At 38.1% G+C, this 18462-nt stretch overlaps 1 protein-coding gene across 1 annotated transcript in view; it reads left to right on the top strand.

Annotated features, from left to right (window-relative positions):
• Nucleotides 1–18462, top strand: part of CCSER1 (coiled-coil serine rich protein 1) — a 683371-nt gene that overhangs the window by 232277 nt on the left and 432632 nt on the right. Inside the window, exon 5 of the mRNA XM_069978327.1 lies at nucleotides 9522–9648. Coding sequence (XP_069834428.1) covers nucleotides 9522–9648 — 127 coding nt within the window. The remainder of the gene's footprint in view (nucleotides 1–9521; nucleotides 9649–18462) is intronic.

Below are 18462 nucleotides of genomic sequence, written 5' to 3' on the forward strand. Positions count from 1 at the left end.
TGCAGTTACACGTGACTATAGGTTATTTGTCTGTATTTGAGTAGGCACATTAAAAAACAGAACTAATGAGCTAGCCAAAGACTAAAGAAAAAAGTGACAGTGTTGAAATATGTTCACACCTTCCAAGTCTGCGAAAAACACACTGATGTTATCATTAAATCATTAAAGAGCGGTAAACATTGTTTCATGACCTTTAGTAGAAACCTATTTAAGATGATACATTGCTGAAGATAAACTGAATGTTGCAAAAAGTGGGTGAAGTAAACTAGAATTAAACAGTGATAAACAAGAGATTTATTTTTACAGAATGATAGAGCTTCACTTTTCATAATATAGGAAAAGAATTCTTAGAATTGATAAAGAATGATAAATTCCTATGTAAAATTATCATAAAATAATTAGTGACTTTGGCATATATTTACTAAATAGAATATTTAGCTTTGTAGAATTGCTGGTCTGTTCCCTGGACAGTATAGTGTATAGCAGATCGCACTCAATTAGGTTTAGCTAGGTGGAAAATTAACTAATCTAGTGGTAGTAATGAAAGGACGTTCAAGAGTCTTTTGGACTTTGCAGGTGCATATAGTGTATATTTATTTAACAGATCCAAATTGCATCACAAAACCTTTAAATAGTAGGCTGAAATTACAGTGCAGTGCCAGTAAAAGCAACAGTAAACACTTATGCCAGCAATGTGGCCCCATCACATAGCTGATCAGCGGGGATCCAAGAATTTGGACCCCGGTCTAAATTATCAATTTGTCTCCAGTGTTCATGTGATTTTACAGGCACATCAAAGCTGGCGTGGATGACAAGGATAGATGATCAGACTACTACTTAAAGAGACTCTGTCAGCAGGTTTAGGCTGTCTTATCTTAGGGTAGCATATAATAGGGACAAAGAAGCTTAACAGAATGATGTATTGCTTACTTTGTTCTGTGCAGCTGATTTAGAGATATCTTTCTGAACAAAATGGACTAATAAGTAGTCCTCTACATTATTAGCATGAGCTCAGTTGTCCTGGATATTCATGAGAAGAAGAAAACTCCACCCACCAGTTGCTGATTGGCAATTATCTATTCATGCTGTATATAGATAGTAAACTGTCAATTGGCAGCTGGAGGGGGGGGGGAGGGGTGTGGCAAGAATCCTATTTATTCGCATATTAGGAGAACGGCTGAGCAAAATGATGAAAGTAATACACCGATCTGTTCAGCATTTCTGTCACTAGTCTATGCTGCCCCCATTTAAGGTGGCATAAACCTAGTGACAGATTCCCTTTAATTATAGAAATCAAATGAAAACTTTTGCCACGTATAACTAAAATACAATGTGATTTTCTATGGCAAGGATTGATACATATAATTGACATAATAACTTTAAAAAGCCATGTTTCTCATATCTGCTGAGACTGCTGTTTCCTATACCCATTATATACCACAAGTGATTATCATTGTCAATGTCAAAGGAATTAATGTGTAAACTGTAAGCCTCCCTCCCCCATATACATTACTAGTGGGTATTCCTGAAAAGTTCAATAGCATTTCTTGTTTATGTTGCTATAACAATCCTTAAGGGTTTCCAGGATAAATTTATACTTTGCGATCCTGACGAAGCTATGGGGGACAGGTCAGTGATATATACTTACCTGTTCTGCTCCACTGCCACTTCTGGATTCCAGCCACCTGTTCTCTGCCGCTGTCGTCGATTCATCCAGTGATGCCCTGCTCCCTCCAGAAATGGCTGCTCAGTATAGGCAATATAGAATCTATACTGAGCGGCCATTTCTGGGAGGTATGAATCTTTGACAAGATTGGGGAAGTAGAACAGGTGAGTACCACTGACATGTGCCCCGCAGCCCCGGCAGGATCACAGAGTATCAATTTATCCTCGACAACCCCATTAAATCTTGATTATTTAGCTTATTTCCCAGTGCTTTTGATCATTTTGTAACTATAGTACAATTAATCCATCTACAGTGAGAATAAATGAGCTATTACTGCAGGTAGGCTGCTTCATAAAGTGAGATTATTTTAAAATACACCTCCTGCTGCCTAGAAATATTCAGATGACTATGCTACAAGCTTGTTAAGTGTCAATGTCTAGTACACTTTTACTCTTCGTTGAATGATTAAAAGTTAAATGTATATTGTGTGTTGTCTGTATCCATTGAATTGTTTGTTTACAATTGGCCATATATTGGTTATAGTAGAGAAATGTGTGGAATAATACATTGGTAAAGAGGTGATATATTTCTTTCCAAGTATGCAGAAGATAGGACGGATGCTGACTAAACTATTTGCTGTAGACATGCAGTGAGCATATTTACATTAAAATGCTTCCTGCTGTCTGTGTCTTGTAGCGTCTCTTATTTAGGATGTCATGATTATATTTTGTATATTTAGTGAAGTCATTACAATATTGGCGCTGACCTTCTGAACATGTATAGATTAGTGATGAGCGAATACTGTTCGATCGAATAGATATTCGATCGAATAGTGAGATATTTGAATATTCGATAATCGTATGAATATCCCGCGAATATTTGATAAATATTCAATAAGCGTTCAAATCCCCCAGCTTCCGGTTTCACCCTCCAAATGGTCAAATAGATGTTTTTCACTAATCGAATACTTGTTCCCATAGCCTTTAATGGGATCGAATATTCGATCAAATATCTCTCTATTCGCTCATCACTAGTATAGATGGTTACATTCCTTAACCCCTAGGCGACCTAGGACGTACCAGTACGTCCTGGAAGTCTGTCCCCAGACGACCCTGGACGTACCGGTATGTCCTGAGCTTCATAGCAGATGGGGGCCGGCTGCAATCAGCAGCCGACACCTCACCGTTAATGACACGCTGCAGTGTGACATTAACTCCTTAAACGCCACGATCGCGGCACGGCCGCGGCGTTTAAGTGTGACAGGGAGAGTCCCCTGTAACTTACCGATCGGTACCCCTGCAGTGTGACTGCGGGGGTCCCAATCTTTAAAGCGGACCACCGGAGGTCTCTCACCTGCCTCCATGCGGTCCGATCGGCGCTCTGGTCACTGAGTCTGCGCAGGCAGGCTCAATGAGCAGATCACCGATAACACTGATCAATGCTATGCCTATGGCATAGCAATGATCAGTGTAAAAATCAAAGTTATGTATGTACAAGTCCCCCAAAGGGACTTAAAATGTGTAAAAAAAAAAGTTAAAAATCACTAACACACAACCCCAAAACCCCTCCCCCAATAAAAGTTTAAATCACCCCCCTTTCCCATTATATAAATAAAACATACAAAAATAAATAAACATATAATATACCATAGCGTGCGTAATTGTCCGATCTATTAAAATATAACAAGTGTCATTGCGAACGGTGAACGGCGTACACGAAAAGAGGGATTACCGATTTTATGTTACATTATATATAAAAAGAATTTATAAAAAGTGATCAACACGTCCGATCTTCACAAATATGGTATTAATAAAAACTAGAGATCATGGCGGAAAAAATGACCCCCCATACAGCCCCATAGGTGAAAAAATAAAACTGTTAAAAGCGTCACAATAGGCCCATTTTATTAATATTTAATTGCCAAAAAAAAAGGATTTCATTAAAAAAATATATATAACATTAGAGAATCTGTATAAACCTGCATATGGTTGTGTTCGGACTGACCTATAGAATAACGGTATCATGTCGCTTTTACCATATAGTGCACTACGTAGTTACAGGAACCCCCCAAACGTTACCATATTGCATTCTTTTTTTACGATTTCATCTATTTGCATAAATAATAATTTTGCAGTTCCATCATACATGTTATGGTAGAATGAAAGACGCCATTACAAAGTAAAACTATTCCTGTAACAAACAAGCCATTACATGGCCTTGTAGATAGAAAACTGAAAGTGCTAGAGCTCTAAGTAGGGGAGGAGGGAACGAAAGCGCAAAGATCAAAACTTGCGCAGTCCACTGGGTCATTTTGGGCCTGGTCCTCAAAGGGTTAAAGCTTAAGTAAGTAAACACTAGTGTTGTTGTGGAAGTAACTCCTTTTGTACCTCAGCCAATGAAGTACTGACAGTATACTGCCTGTCATCTTTGAATAAACCATGTGAGAGTGTTTAATTCTTACGCCCTGATGAGCCTGTATTATCCTATAGGTGAAACGTGTTGGACTCATTTTCGTGTCATTTGTTCAGCTCCTGTGTGCCCCATTTCTTGTATTCTTCATATTCTGCTATCTCACAACACTTATTGAAAAGTAGGAAATGTAAACCTGGTTGGGGCCACCCTGTTAAGAAGATGGGTACCGGCAAAAAGGCAGGAAACGTTCACCAGACAGGAATGGGTAGTGTGCACCAGTCCCTCTCCTTTTTTCCCAGGTCCATAATCCTCATCTCCACATTGGTATGGCTTGAGTTGCAGTTTGTTTGTTTTTTGGACACACAGGTGTTGTTTTTGTGTTAGTTTAGTTATATGTTTTAGTTTAGTTATATGTTTTAGGGCCCCAAGTGCATCGTATGGTGGTTTTGATTTTTTGGTAACACAATGCCGAGCCATACTCTCTATCCCACTTGTGGGGTCGCGGATTCTCCATCAATGTTTTTCTGCTGTGGATTTTTCAAGGTGAACCCACAACCAAAATCTAGAGACAGAGGTGGGAAACTGAAGACTGTAACAAATGCCGAATGTGAACATGTAAGAGGACTTGCAACCCCCTTAGTAAAGTGTTAATTATCTTTATTGATTGTTTTAGCTGCCCCTTGCATATATGTTCTGAGGTATGCTACCTCTTTGACCCTTGTTTTACATCATTCATTGTCGTTTTATCTATGTGCTGATTATGCTGGTAGGCTGTAGTAATAGAGCACAAATCTAATGGATTAATGCAGTACATATGTACTGCATTGATATGTATGAGCAATAAAGTCTTCTAGAGGGATTTGAAAAGCGTATAAAAAATTCAACAATAGTTTTTAAAAATATAAATAAATCCCTTCCATAGTAAAAATTCAAATCATATGCCTTTTGCTATTCATTAAATAAAAAAAAAAAATGCACATTTGGTATAACCGTATTCAAATTTATCCAAACTATTAAGTTATCACATTCCTGATCATGCACAGAAACACTTACCCACCAAAAATCAAAGTCCTAAATTGCTGATTTTTGGTCACATCACATCCCAGAAAACATATGTAGCACATATGTACTGCATTGCTCTGTATGAGCAATAAAATGATTGCTCATGCAAGTCTAGAGGGATTAAAAAAGTGTATTTAAAATTCAAAAACAGTTTTTAAAAATACAAATAAATCTCTCCCATAGTAAAAATTCAAATCATACACCTTCTTTAAATAAAAAAAAATGGATACAGTATTTGGTATAACCTTATGCATATTTATCCAAACAATTAAATTATTACATTCCTGATCTTGCACAAAAAATAAACCCACAAAAATCAAAGTCCAAAATCGCAGATTTTTTTGTCACATCAGATGCCAAAAACAATTCAAAGTGATCAAAAAGTCACATAAAAAAAAAACCAAAACAAAACACAAATTTGAAAAATAATGTTTTTTATTATTATTTTTTGGGTTCTTCAGCCTATTTTATTAACAAAAAAAAAAGAATTACGATTGACCACTAAAAAAACAAACAGACCTCATACTGTGTAAATTTATGTTTAAGTGTAAATCATAATGTTATTGTTATAATATTATTCCTTTTTTCAGTTATATTCACTTCCTGTGAAATACAGAAGCCACAACAACAGAACATTTATGCCTGCATTGTATTTCCTATTAGACTTTTGTTTGCCAAGAGAAATAATTGTCCTTTCAGACACACAGTTATCTGGAAAGTTATTCCTTACTTTCACTACTTACTTGTGCACTTCAGGCGCTTCTATCCTGGAGGAGCCCTTAATATTGCACTCTGTCTTTGACAGATTGGATTACCAACGATGTACCTTGAGCACTGCCTGTAATAACAGCTTTCTCACCTCTTCAGTGTCTGGAGAAGAGCTGTTACTGATTGCTGACAACACTACATTACTGATGGATAGGGGGAAATATAATCTGACATAGTTTGGAAGCATGCCCTGTATGCAATAAATAACAAAAGTTACCATTTCAAGACTATATGTTATTTTGTGCAACAGGAAATTACTAGTGATGCCATGACACCAGAGCATACATAGGTGGCGTGGCTAAGAGAAGGAAGGTCATAGTGAGAACAATGAAAAGAAAATCAGTAAAAACTGATTCAGTAAAAGTTAAAATATTGACAGAGGTTTATTTATTATCAATATATTTTAAATTTGCAAGCCTTTCTTAAAATTGTTTGAGAGAAATAGACCCTCTGATCCCCCATGTGTTGCTTTGTTTGATAACCTGTTGGTCTGCTTAAAGGGAATCTGTCACTAGGTTTATTCCATCTTAAATGAGGGAAGCATAAAATAGAGACCGAAATGTTGAACAAATCAGTGTATTGTTTTGTTCAGCTGTTCTCCTAATATGCAGGAGAATAGGTATCTGGCCACACCCCTCCCCCCGCCCTCTAGCTTCTGGTTGACTGCCTATACACAGCATGGATAGATAACTGCCAATCAGCAGCTGGTGGGAAGAGTTTTCTGCTTCATTTGAATATTAAGGTTTACTGTGCATCTGCACATAATGGAGAGGACTACTTATTGTCCGTGTTATTCAGGAGGATATCTCTGGATACATCATTCTGTTCAGCTTCTTTTCTCTGTCACTAGTTTATGCTACCTTTAGGAGTCTCTTTAAGGCCTGCCAGGCATCCACTATCCTACGTCACTCATTCTCAGCAGCCACCTGATCTGTCCTATAGCAGTTGGTTTTAACTTTACATGCAAGCAAGGGGGATTGTGGGAAAGTGTCTGCTGTGTTGCATGGCAACAGCAGAGTCACTGTTCAGAGGGGAAACCAGGAAGTGATCATATGCGTAGGGAAGAAAAATTGTACAGTCTTGTAAACTACTTTTTAAAAGGAGCCTATTTGTACTCCTTTCTGTATACTATACTGTATGTGTTACACATCAGATTTTACCTTCTTTGGTTCGTGACACTGCCCTTTTAAGAGCTCTTAAATCCCCTTTTGCATTTTACATTAGAGTAAAACAGCATTTTTGTATAGCAGAGTGCAGTCATAAAAAACTAAGGTTATGTCTTTTGGAAGGTTACAATAAAAAAAATAAATAATTGCTTGGTAACTAAGGTGTCAGGTGCCTCCTGTTAATGCTGACAGTGTCCCTGGCAACCAGTCCAGTCAGTTGCTACGGGTACATCGCCAAAGCGTCCCTAGTTATTGCCACGACTGGGCCGATCGGCTCAGGTGGTAATCATTGTGAAGGACTGACTGGCGGTTTGCCCCGCCAGTGAGCTCTGTAATACGCTGGGGGGCTGGGGTCTCTGCCCCTATCACACCTGGGGCTGGGACTCCTGCCTTTATAAAACTACCCCCCTCATCATCCTCTTTGCCTGCAATAGAGCCCCTTTGAGTGTGACTAAGCAAGCACTGTATCCTTGTTTCCTGAATGTGGCTTGATTTTCGAGGCACCCTTAGGGATTCACTTGTCCTGTGTTCCTGGGTCCCAGCTTGACATAAGGGGTTAAATTTCTTAAATTAAACAATGCATTTCACACATGTATTTAAACAATGTTCCTATTTTATGTACAAAGTAAGGACATCATATTCATTATGATTTCAACACTTTTATACCTAAATGTCCTTTTTAGTTATTATTTTTCTTACTGTGCTGAAAATGCAAATAAGTAGCATTTGCACATGTTAAACTCTATTTATTCTCTACCATCTTACAACAAACAACATCATAACGTTATAGTGGGAAGCCTCCCTTGTGGATTTGATTTATTTCACTTTAATGTCTGTAGGAGGGAAACGGCATATACAATTAATTATACATAGAAGAAAATTACACACATTTAATTTGGGCATACATAAACAGAACATGCAGTATTGATGTTAATGTCGATATTATATGGTTCACTAACTTCTTTCCTTTTGGAGTATTAGCATTTCACTTATGTAATACCTGAATTGATTTAGGCTTCAGTATTGATTTGTTTTTCATAAAAAATTTTTGGGGAAAAAAAATATGTAAATAATAATAGTGGAATAAAGCATTCATAATTAGATAAAAACACACAGGCTATTAAATGGGTTTTTCAGACATATAAAATGTTTTAAAATGGAGGGGAGGGGGTACTGCAAATGCATACTCATCTGCTCCAATCCCCCCAGAGCTGCTGTTAACCATGTTCTGATTGGTGGTAAGCAAATATGTTCGTAAATGTTCATATGTTCGTACGAACATGCCGCTAATTGTTCGTGTTCTCCGACCACAAACAATTATTTCGATGATCAGAATAGTTATAACAATAATTTTTGAACATGCAAATGTTTATCTCGCGATGCACGCAACTGCATATGTTTCCTCCCAATTTGGAAGAGCCAATGAACTTGTGGCGTAGTAAGGGCACATCAGATAATGTAGTAGCCCTGTTCACTACCCTGCCGTATCTCTGCATTTATCTCAGTGAGCCGCTGTGGGCTCTTATACTTCAGATCGGACAACTTGCATTGGATCTGGCCCAGAATCCTTTACACCTCAAACTTTTGATGCAGGCCATGGATAATTTTAACTATTTTTTTTTTTAATCCATGTTAAAATTCTGCATGGGGCCATGATGCAGTTCATAGTCCATTCTTTCCTTTCTCTTCACAGTGTATTTGAGTTCTCCGAGGCCAAAAGGGGAGGCCCATTGTGTATTGATACGCTAATGCTACGCACCTCGTAATTGCTCCCCTATTACATATCTTTCGCTTTGCACCTGATCAAACATACGTCTTCGCTAACCTTCCCTCTCTGGGTGGTGTCCTGAAAACTTTGTCAGTTCCGATAATAAGTGCAGTACAAAGGCAAAGAGGTGGTTAAGTACAATCCAAACTTATAAGCTTTAGTCTCATCTTCTTAAACAAAGAATTCGTTTTGAAAAGATCTGTCAAAATGTTCGGGTTCAGCAACATTGTCCGAACCCAAACGCTGGGTAAAAACTAATGAGTAGTGTTGAGCGGACCTGTCAAATTATTTGGGTTCTCCAACATTCTTCGAACATGAACATTTGGCATTTGATTCCTTGAGGCTGTCCTAGGGATTCCTGGACAACATCGATACAGCCATAGACATCCAACTTCTGCTGTCGCGGGGAATCAAACGTTGAGTGTTCAGGTTCGTAAAATATTGTCGAACTCCAAACATTTTGACAGATCCTCTTAACACTAACAAGGATACATGCAGGTTAAAAGATTGTAAAAAGGGCAAGACTTGACATTATTTTAATTTCTTGATAGATGTATCTGATGTACAGATGTGGACTTGAACTTGTGAGAGTAGTCAGAGCATATGAACAATATCTGGATTTCTATTATTCTACCATTATATTCTGAATTTACAGATTTTGTGTATTTTCTTATTGTAGTGTGTCGAGAAGATTCATACCAGTCCATAGTATCGTGTTCAGCAGTGGTGCTTTCTAATATAGAACAAGCAAGTGAAACAAATAAGTCAAAAGAAGAAGAACCAAAAATGTCTGAAACTACAAAAAGGTAAGTGTTCCATATTTAAAGAACTACTGCACACAGTCAAGGCTTAGTACAGAAACATATAGAGGGAGAAGAATATTTAATATTTTACATATCTACATGAACTTACTGAATCTTTGCCTTTATAGTCTGACTAAGAACAGACATATTCACAAAGTATTCTCTATAAAGCAGAGTTTTCTCTGTTTGACCATCACTTGTTGAAACTAGTGATGAACAGGCTGTTCTGTATGAAACTATTATGTGCTCTAAAATCATCTTTCTTATAGACTGATTTTTATTCTAGTGAAAACGCATTGTTATACCAGACAAATGATGAGTTACGAGACAGCAGATATCATCATTCTGTAGGCAATAACATTATAGATGACTGTTTGCTTTGTTTAGCGAACAAAACAGAACACAGTTGGTAAATAAGACGTGTTTATATGCGTAGAACATATCAAATATTGCAGGCACACTTTTTTTTTAAGCGCTTTTTCTCATGTTTCTCTACATATTTATACCCATTTTTTTTATCTTGAATAAAAATAAGTACCTTCCAATTATGTTTGTGATATATTTCTCAAACTGAAAATGTGATTTTGTATGCCTTACGGTGTATTCACACATACAAGTGCTGCAAAGCCCCATGCATTTTTATCAGTCATTCTCACGTTATTGAGCTTTTGTCATTCAGTTTTTACAGGTCAAATAAAAAAAACATAGCTAAAAGCCCTGCTGTTCATAATTCTCCATACTGTACATCAATGGCTCTCCTTCAGACTTTGAAACATTTCAGCTGCATTATAAAGTTTGTGGAGTACTACAAGCAGTGTCAGGGTTCCTTAAAGGGGTTCCTTAAACACGACCACTTTCTTCCAGAGACAATACGACTATTGTCTCCAGTTCAGATGTGGTTTGCAATTAAGCTCCATTCACTTCAACAGCAAGAGTTGTGCTGTCTCTGAAAAAAAGTCGCCATGTTTTTCTAACACTGGATAACCCATTTAGACCCACCAGAAATATTAGACCTGAGGATTGCCTCTATCTCTACAGATTATGTCAAGTCTACAATGTAAGGGTATGTTTACACTGATTAAAAGGGACATAATTCCGTGACGGAGCTCTCCGTGCACCTCCATTTCTGTCGCTCTCCGCTCAAAGAGCTGGCATGTCAATTTTTAGAGTAGAGACCACCGCTTTTCCTAATTGAGTATTGTTATCAATGTGCACTAGACACAGCAATAATAAGGTTTGTTAGGGCCAGTTCACACAGAGTAAAACTGGCGGTACTCTCCGCCGCTGAATCCCGCCAGCCGCTGTGTCATACAGGCAGTCTATGGAAGGGATTGTGCCTCCTCTCTCCGCGCCTCTCCGCTTGGAAGAATTGACATGGAGAGTTCCGCCATATAATTCTGCCAGTTTTACTCTGTGTGATCTGGCCCTTAGGTCTTTTATGAATCATCCCATAAGAAATACACACTAGTCAAGTGGTTAACGTTAACTTCTGCTTAATCACTGGGGTCTGCTACTTTGTCAGGGACCACTAGGGGATCCTCTGGTAACTAGGTGGGCGCCCCATAATTGGGACATATCAGCAGGTTAGATTTTTCAAACCTGCTAATAGTTTCCCTTTAACATATTCTAGGGTTTCGGTCATGCCCCCCCCTCCCTTTTTTTATCCGGACTGTACAGATATAGTTCTATAATTCTTTCCTGAGGTCTCCAGAACTGGACACATATCAAACCCTAGTTTAAGTAAGACCTAATTTGTTTCAAATGTAAATAAATCAGAGGATGGAAAAGAGCAGAAATGTTAACAAAATTCTTTTCCTCTAATGATGGAAATGAAAAATGAATCTTAAAAGCATTCCATCTACCTCCGGTTGGAGGGCTGAATATTCTGATCAATCCAAACTGTGAGCAGAACACAGGAAAACAGTTTGAGAATGTCAACAGATAAAAAAGCGGCAATGACTGTCCATGGCTAAAGATCACATCATATATTCTAGTTATATGCAAGAATAATGTGAAAGTTATTAGGACAAAAAAAGATGAAATGTGAAATAATTGATGACTTTCTCTTTTTATCTGGCCTGTATGATCATAAATGCATGTGGAACTCTTCGGTGTCTCGGCTGGGAAGGGTCTCTCGCTGAAGCATTCATTTAAGTTTTATTACTGAACTTAATAACTTATGAGACTATTATTTAGGAAGGGAACTTCAGGATATATTTATAGCATTAAATAAATGTCATATACAATCGGGGTTTTATATTATAGCTCCACCATTACAAACTGTTGCTTTACAAAAAATTTTATTTTTATTATTGGTGGTCAGGTCATGACCTATCGAGGAGGAGAAGTGTCTCAAATGTTCTATGTACAAAGCATGCACCCGTAGTTGGTGGGGATATGATGGTTCTGATTGCTACAATATAGAGTTATCCATTGTTTTAGAAGCTCTGGGGAGTGGGTAGGTTAGCCTAAGCAGGAGCATAGCCACATAGAGGACAGGGGTAATTATGGCACCAGCGTCTTGCTGCACGAGGGGTCCCAAAAGTGCAGACCAGTATTCTAACTGTTGCATGTTGAGCGGGAGGCTCTGATGCAGATTTTACATCAGGCCCATGATCTGTAGCGTATCTGCACAGGTCACTGAGGGTGCCTAGAAAACTCTCCCATATAAGTCAATTGGGTACACTCCAGTGTCATATGTCCATTGGGCTGCTGGGTCGCATATTTATCATTGTTGTGCAGAAAGCTGCAGCAATATGGCTGCCCCCAGAATAATAGAAATATATTAGAAGAATTGAACTTGCTTCAATATCTGGTTCTAAACAGTAGAAAAAAAAAACTGTAGGTGACACATTACCTTTAAGTCATGCATGAAGTCTAAGTATACTTAAGTCCTAGATCTAGATATAAACAACAGTAGAACTCAGTTTATTTGTTGAATGCATAATGTCATAAGTTTCTTTCACTGTAATTTTATTTATCTACATTTTGCTGTTCATTTGGATGTAAGAGTAGCAGCCTTGTTCCCGTTTGGCCAAGTTCTCCAAATATGAATGTTAGGCATTTGAGTCCAGATGTCTGGAGAAGTTGTATGTCACCTATGGCTGTATCCATGTGTTTCGGGACTCCCTAAGGTAGCATCCAACTTTTTCAGTCTCCGGAAGTGAAATACCAGAACAGTCTTCTCAACACTTGCCTTTAAAGGACAACTCCAGCGCTGTTGGAAAAAAAAAAAAAACAGCATTTTTTAAAATACTTTCCTTCACTTCTCCGTTTGAATCTCCTGGTGATTTCTGGTCTCAAGAACTCCAGTCAGCACTTCCTTCTTCTTCTTTGGCAATTCCTTCTTCTTTGACTGGCGGTGAAAGATGAATGACAGCTTGCTCAGCCAATCAAGGGGGGGGGGGGGGAGGGGGTGTTAGGTAAGAGGAGCAGAAGGGTAATTAAAGCACAATACAAAATTGCATAACTTTGTAATGTGTTTTAATTGCCTGAAAAAAAAATCACCTGTCCTTTAATGTTTACATGTGATCAAGCATATGTATAAAAGCCTAAGTCTAACAACTTTTTTTTTTCTGATGAGTCAATCAGAAGGAAACTGACAGACTAGCCTTTCCTGTCATTACCACAGTTTCTATGAAGCCCATTGGATGGAATGCCCAGTTACGTTTGACCTTATGACTTTAACTGTTATCTTAAAAGAATAAAACAGTGATTCGTTCAAGTAAGGGCCTTGGAAGTACCGAAGAAATTGGTTTGCTCATACAAGGTTTATTAAACAGCTATGAGAGAATTGTTATGCAACAAGCTCTCTAAAAATTAGGTACTGTGGAGAAAGGGGTCCCTGGTGTGCCATCCTACCCACTAAAAAGAATGGATGTATTATGTGTCAGTACCAGCAGATCCTATTTTGAATTTTGCCATGGAGATTTTACCATTCACTTCATAGCACTTAAAAAATTTACGTGACAGATTATATTTAGTAATTGTATTTTTCTTGAAAAAATATTACTCGTAACTTAGGACCTGAGATATAGCTTGACACATGCTGTTCTTTCTTGCCTTATCTGTCCCCTTTTCTATAATTGTAGTCTCGATATTGTACTGCAATTTCTGAAGCACAGAGTGTTCTGTCTGCGCTCCAGTGTTGAGAATATACAGTCATTCATTCCATCATAATCCGTTCTAGAGAGTATAATTGATAAAAAAAAGTAAAGGAACCTAAGATTATTTTTCCTCTTTCTTGCTCTCATCATTTTAATTTACTCAGCTGTCACGTAATAAAGAAGCCAATGCTAAATCTCGCACTTGCGCAGTGACTTCATCGGCTTGGTGGTCCTGTCATTTTAGCAGGAGATTTAGCATCAGTCTATTTGTTATGTCACAGCTGTGGGCCAGCTCAGTCTTCTTTTTCGGTCATGGCAAGAGCAGAAGATGCAAATCAGCGCACTTTAGAATTAATTTTCAAACTAGCTTTTTAGGGTACAAACCCACTTGACGTATTTGCTGCATGAATCAGTCTTAAAAATAAGCAGGCAAAACGCAGGTTGGCTTTATACGATTGTTCAGCATTAAAATACGCAATTGCGTATTTTTGAAGCGTGAAGCTTGTTGTTAGCAAAGCATCAGTTGTTAACAACCTGTGCAAAAAACGCATGTAGCTTCATGCTTCAAAAATACGCAACTGCGTATTTTAACACAGAACAATTGTATAAAGCCAACCTGCGTTTTGCCTGCTTATTTTTAAGACTGATTCACGCAGCAAATACGTCAAGTGGGTTTGTACCCTAAAAAACAGTCTAAAGATTTCTTCTTTAGTCTTTAGTAATATTATAAAAGTGCACTCATTTAGCCCCTTGCTTAAATATTTTATATCAAGGCTACAGACTAGAGATGAGCTAACCGAATTTTACGAGATTAGTTACGAACCTTGAAAAAAGTTCCATTTGTTTGGCTATGTTCACACAATGTTTTTTTCTGCTCCTGTTATAATGACGTCTGTTATTTTGAATCTAAAAAAATGGACGTCATTCAGCTGTCTGGCCTCCCCTTAGTGCAATGACTGGTGTTTGTACATTATTCTAGTTTGGGTTACTAATTGCCCTTTGGGCGTGGCTTAATTGAAAAGTCCATTGAATTTAATAGTAAAAACTGAGAAAGAACGTTCGAAAAAAAAACTGTGTGTGAACAACTATTAAAAAATGTCCGCTGTTTGCAAAAGACGTCCGGAAATAATGATCATGTTCATTATTTTTAAGTCCGTAGGTAAAACGTCCGTTATTCAATACATTGTGTGCATTAGACGTCCATCTTCCGATTGACTTCAATGTGTTGCCATTGCAGTCAGTTAAATTTCAGTTAAAACGTCAGTTAAAACAGAAGTTTTTTTTAATTATGAAAATCGTCCGCCTTTCCTCTATTTTTGACGTTGTGTGAACATAGCCTTACAGAACCAAACTTTTTGCAAAGTTTATAAAGAGTACATAAATATGGAGGTTACATATATTAACACACATAGGAAACAAAAAAAGCTATGCTTACCTGTCCACTCTCCCCAGTGTCCTCCTACAAGTCTCTGGAGCCTCCTGAGGGGCGCAGCAAAACAAACAACAACACGCAAAAAAAATCAACAACATTTTTTATACACAGTGTAGTAGTTGTCATCACAAACCAGGAAAACCAAACAACTCATCCTCTCTCTCCACCCCTCCTCCCCATAGCGGCATGGTGACAGAGGGGGTCTTACGTCTGGGGGAAGCCTTATTTTAAGCTATTTTGTAAATCCTCCACTATGCCTTATTTTTGGAGGATGTCTTACTTTCAGGGAAACAGGGTACCAAACCGAACTTTTAAAACTTTGCTTATCTCTAGTAATGATCAAGTCTTACACATTAAAGTACTTTTTCTTTTGACTCCGCAACTTAGAACAATTATAACTCCTTTGTTCCAAGTATTTTTCTCACGTTTAGATTTTTCTATGCAATTTTTAAAGCAAAAAATTATTCAGGAAATATATTCAGTAAGAATAAAAGAAATAGAAACTCTGGTGCCTCGGATATCATTTCTCTTTCTTATATAAAGACGGGACACAAACTTTTGCAATGGGATTTATAGGTGCAGAAAGTTGCCTGAAAGTTGGAAGTAATGCATAGGTATACGCCACTGAAAATGTCTAGTGTAGAATGCAGAAATTTGTATCTACAAAAATCTGAACAGATTTTTTATTTTGATGGGCATCACAAATACATGTATATAATAGCAATTTATGGTCCAGATCAGTATACTGTATAGCATAGAAAACCAAACACACGCATGTTAACTCTACAAAAGTTCGTAGCAACAAGGTTATAATATAAAGTTATATACGAAGAGACATGCTTTCTCTGACATGATAAAGTACTTGCAGATCTGACCTGTTGAATTCTCCAGCAGCACCACCACAATGCTGTGCACAAATGTGCAAGGCCCGTAGTAGAGTTGCTATGGTGATATTGCTGCAGACCTTCACACTGCTAGAACACTGATAGACATCAATTGATGGGAAATAAAAGAATAAAGTTAGGTTGTTTACATGCAGAATGGGGCTTAAACTGCAGAAAATTAAGGAACGTTAGTGCTAAAATACAAATATTGTTTTACCCTTTATTCAAGTTCTGCCAATTTAGCAGGGTACATAATTTATCATATAATATAAGGGGACTGGTATCTTCTATATTAACCGCTAGACATCCCTGGACGTAAATGTACGTCATAAAAGTCTGTCACCAGATGACCCTGGACGTACATTTACGTCTTGGGTCTCTAGGGAGCTATGAAGCGCTCTCCGGAGTGGATCACGCTTCATAGCAGAATAACATGATTACCTATCAGATCTCTTCTAGGTTATAACTTTTAATCTTGGGCTAACCCCTTACTTGAGTTGCTTTACTGTCACAGGTGCAGGAGGTGGTGAAGAAGAGGGTCCTAAACATATATATATTTTTTTTTTAAAAACTGCTATTTCCGAGGCAAAGCATAGCTCAAAAATATGTGAAAAATATTTAAAAAACACGAAGATATTAAATTGCATTAAAACTACAACACAGAGGAACAATCACAACCCCTTCAACCATCGAATAGTAAAATAAAGAGGAACATTTTTTTAGTCTGTACAAAGACATACGTTTTACAAAAACACCCAAACGTAATGATAAATTCACACTATATCCCTCTTTCTTGGTTGTACGTGACAGTTTCTTATCGATTCCTGTTTTGTCCTCTTGATGTCTGAAGGGCCATAAGTTGACAAACAGCTAAACCCCTCCCTTTAATTCACTGACAAAGATGCAAAGTCCAACATCATCTTCTATTTTAAGGGATAGGGTAAAAATGAGAAATAGATCATTGCTGAGGTGTAGTGACACGTGGCAATGCAGTATAACACATTACTATGCAAAGCAATGCAGATACAAACACACATGAGATGTGCATTGCATATAATACAGCTATATGAGTGATGATGAGCTCACATGAGAATACATACTGATATATATATATATATATATATATATATATATATATATATGTATATATATATTATAAAGCTGGTAACTATAAACTGTGAAATAACAGCCGGAAACATTTAAAAAAATTTAGATATATATTGCTGAATGGTTGCTTGAATGTGCCAGTGATGTTACTGTAAGCCTAGATGGGGATGATGACTTCGGATTCTGCTGTCTTTTGATTTTAAGATTAATGGCTTAAGATGATGATGTCATCATGGTCATAGGCTATACAGTAGATAGGGTAGCTGATGGGCCAAAGAGGATTTTACATGCAGACTGCAATGTAAGCAATGGGCCACTAGATGGAGCTGTTATGATTTGTATAGAGAACTAATGCAGCATGAATGCAAGATGCTGTAAGTGTACAATTTTTATTTAGCATATATTAATTTTAGATAATGAAGACGACTGCTGTCCGTGCTCCCATGCTGAATGGAGCTGCTGTCTCTTCCTCAATTCAGGACTTTAGGCCTCCAGCCTGTGAGCCACAGGGACGGATCCTTAAGCAGGCATGATGATGTTATATCACTGTGCTGGCCCGAGCTAGAGATCCCATTCCACCAGTGAATAGTTACAGTTGCCTGGAACTGAGTCTGAAGTGAATCTGTACCCATTGACTTTACCCCCCCCCCCCCCCCTTCTCAAAATCAAGGGTAGCATGCCTTACATGAGGTGAAGTCCTTCCTGAATGTCTATTACAAAATGCCGCTGGTGCCATCTTTTGGGTGAGAAATCGTCTTTTATTCCTCAGCGGTGTCAAGAAACAGGGCCTAGAGCGTTTGTGCCCTGGGCCTTCTTCAATTGCTCATGCACTGTAGCAATCTTAGAGGGCGATAGCGCAGTGACACGGATGGGCTTTGCGTTATACGCTAACGTCTTATTGCATTTGCACATCTAGGATCACAACAGCACATGTGCTATTGAAGAGACACAAGTTGGAGGCTAGTGATCTAGCCCCGGGGGAGGGGAAGGGTATGAGAATCCAGGGCGGAGAATACCACCATATAGGAAGAACAAGCCTAGGATACAAATGTTCTAGGCCAGGCCTATTAACACCTCTACTGAGGAATAAAAGTTGATTTTTACCCAAAAGATGGCACCAGAAGAATTTTGGAAAAAGACCTTCACTTTATCTAATGTTAGGACTCTGAGTCTGGCTCGGCGTCCATAGCAGCCAGACTGCTTCTCATGGTTTGCTCTGCTATTCCTTGTTGTAGCAGCGGCCAGTGTTTCACTCCCTGGCCGATCAGCAGAAGGTGTAGTGTGTTCA

Source organism: Dendropsophus ebraccatus, chromosome 7, assembly GCF_027789765.1.
Source record: "Dendropsophus ebraccatus isolate aDenEbr1 chromosome 7, aDenEbr1.pat, whole genome shotgun sequence".
Lineage (NCBI taxonomy): Eukaryota > Metazoa > Chordata > Amphibia > Anura > Hylidae > Dendropsophus > Dendropsophus ebraccatus.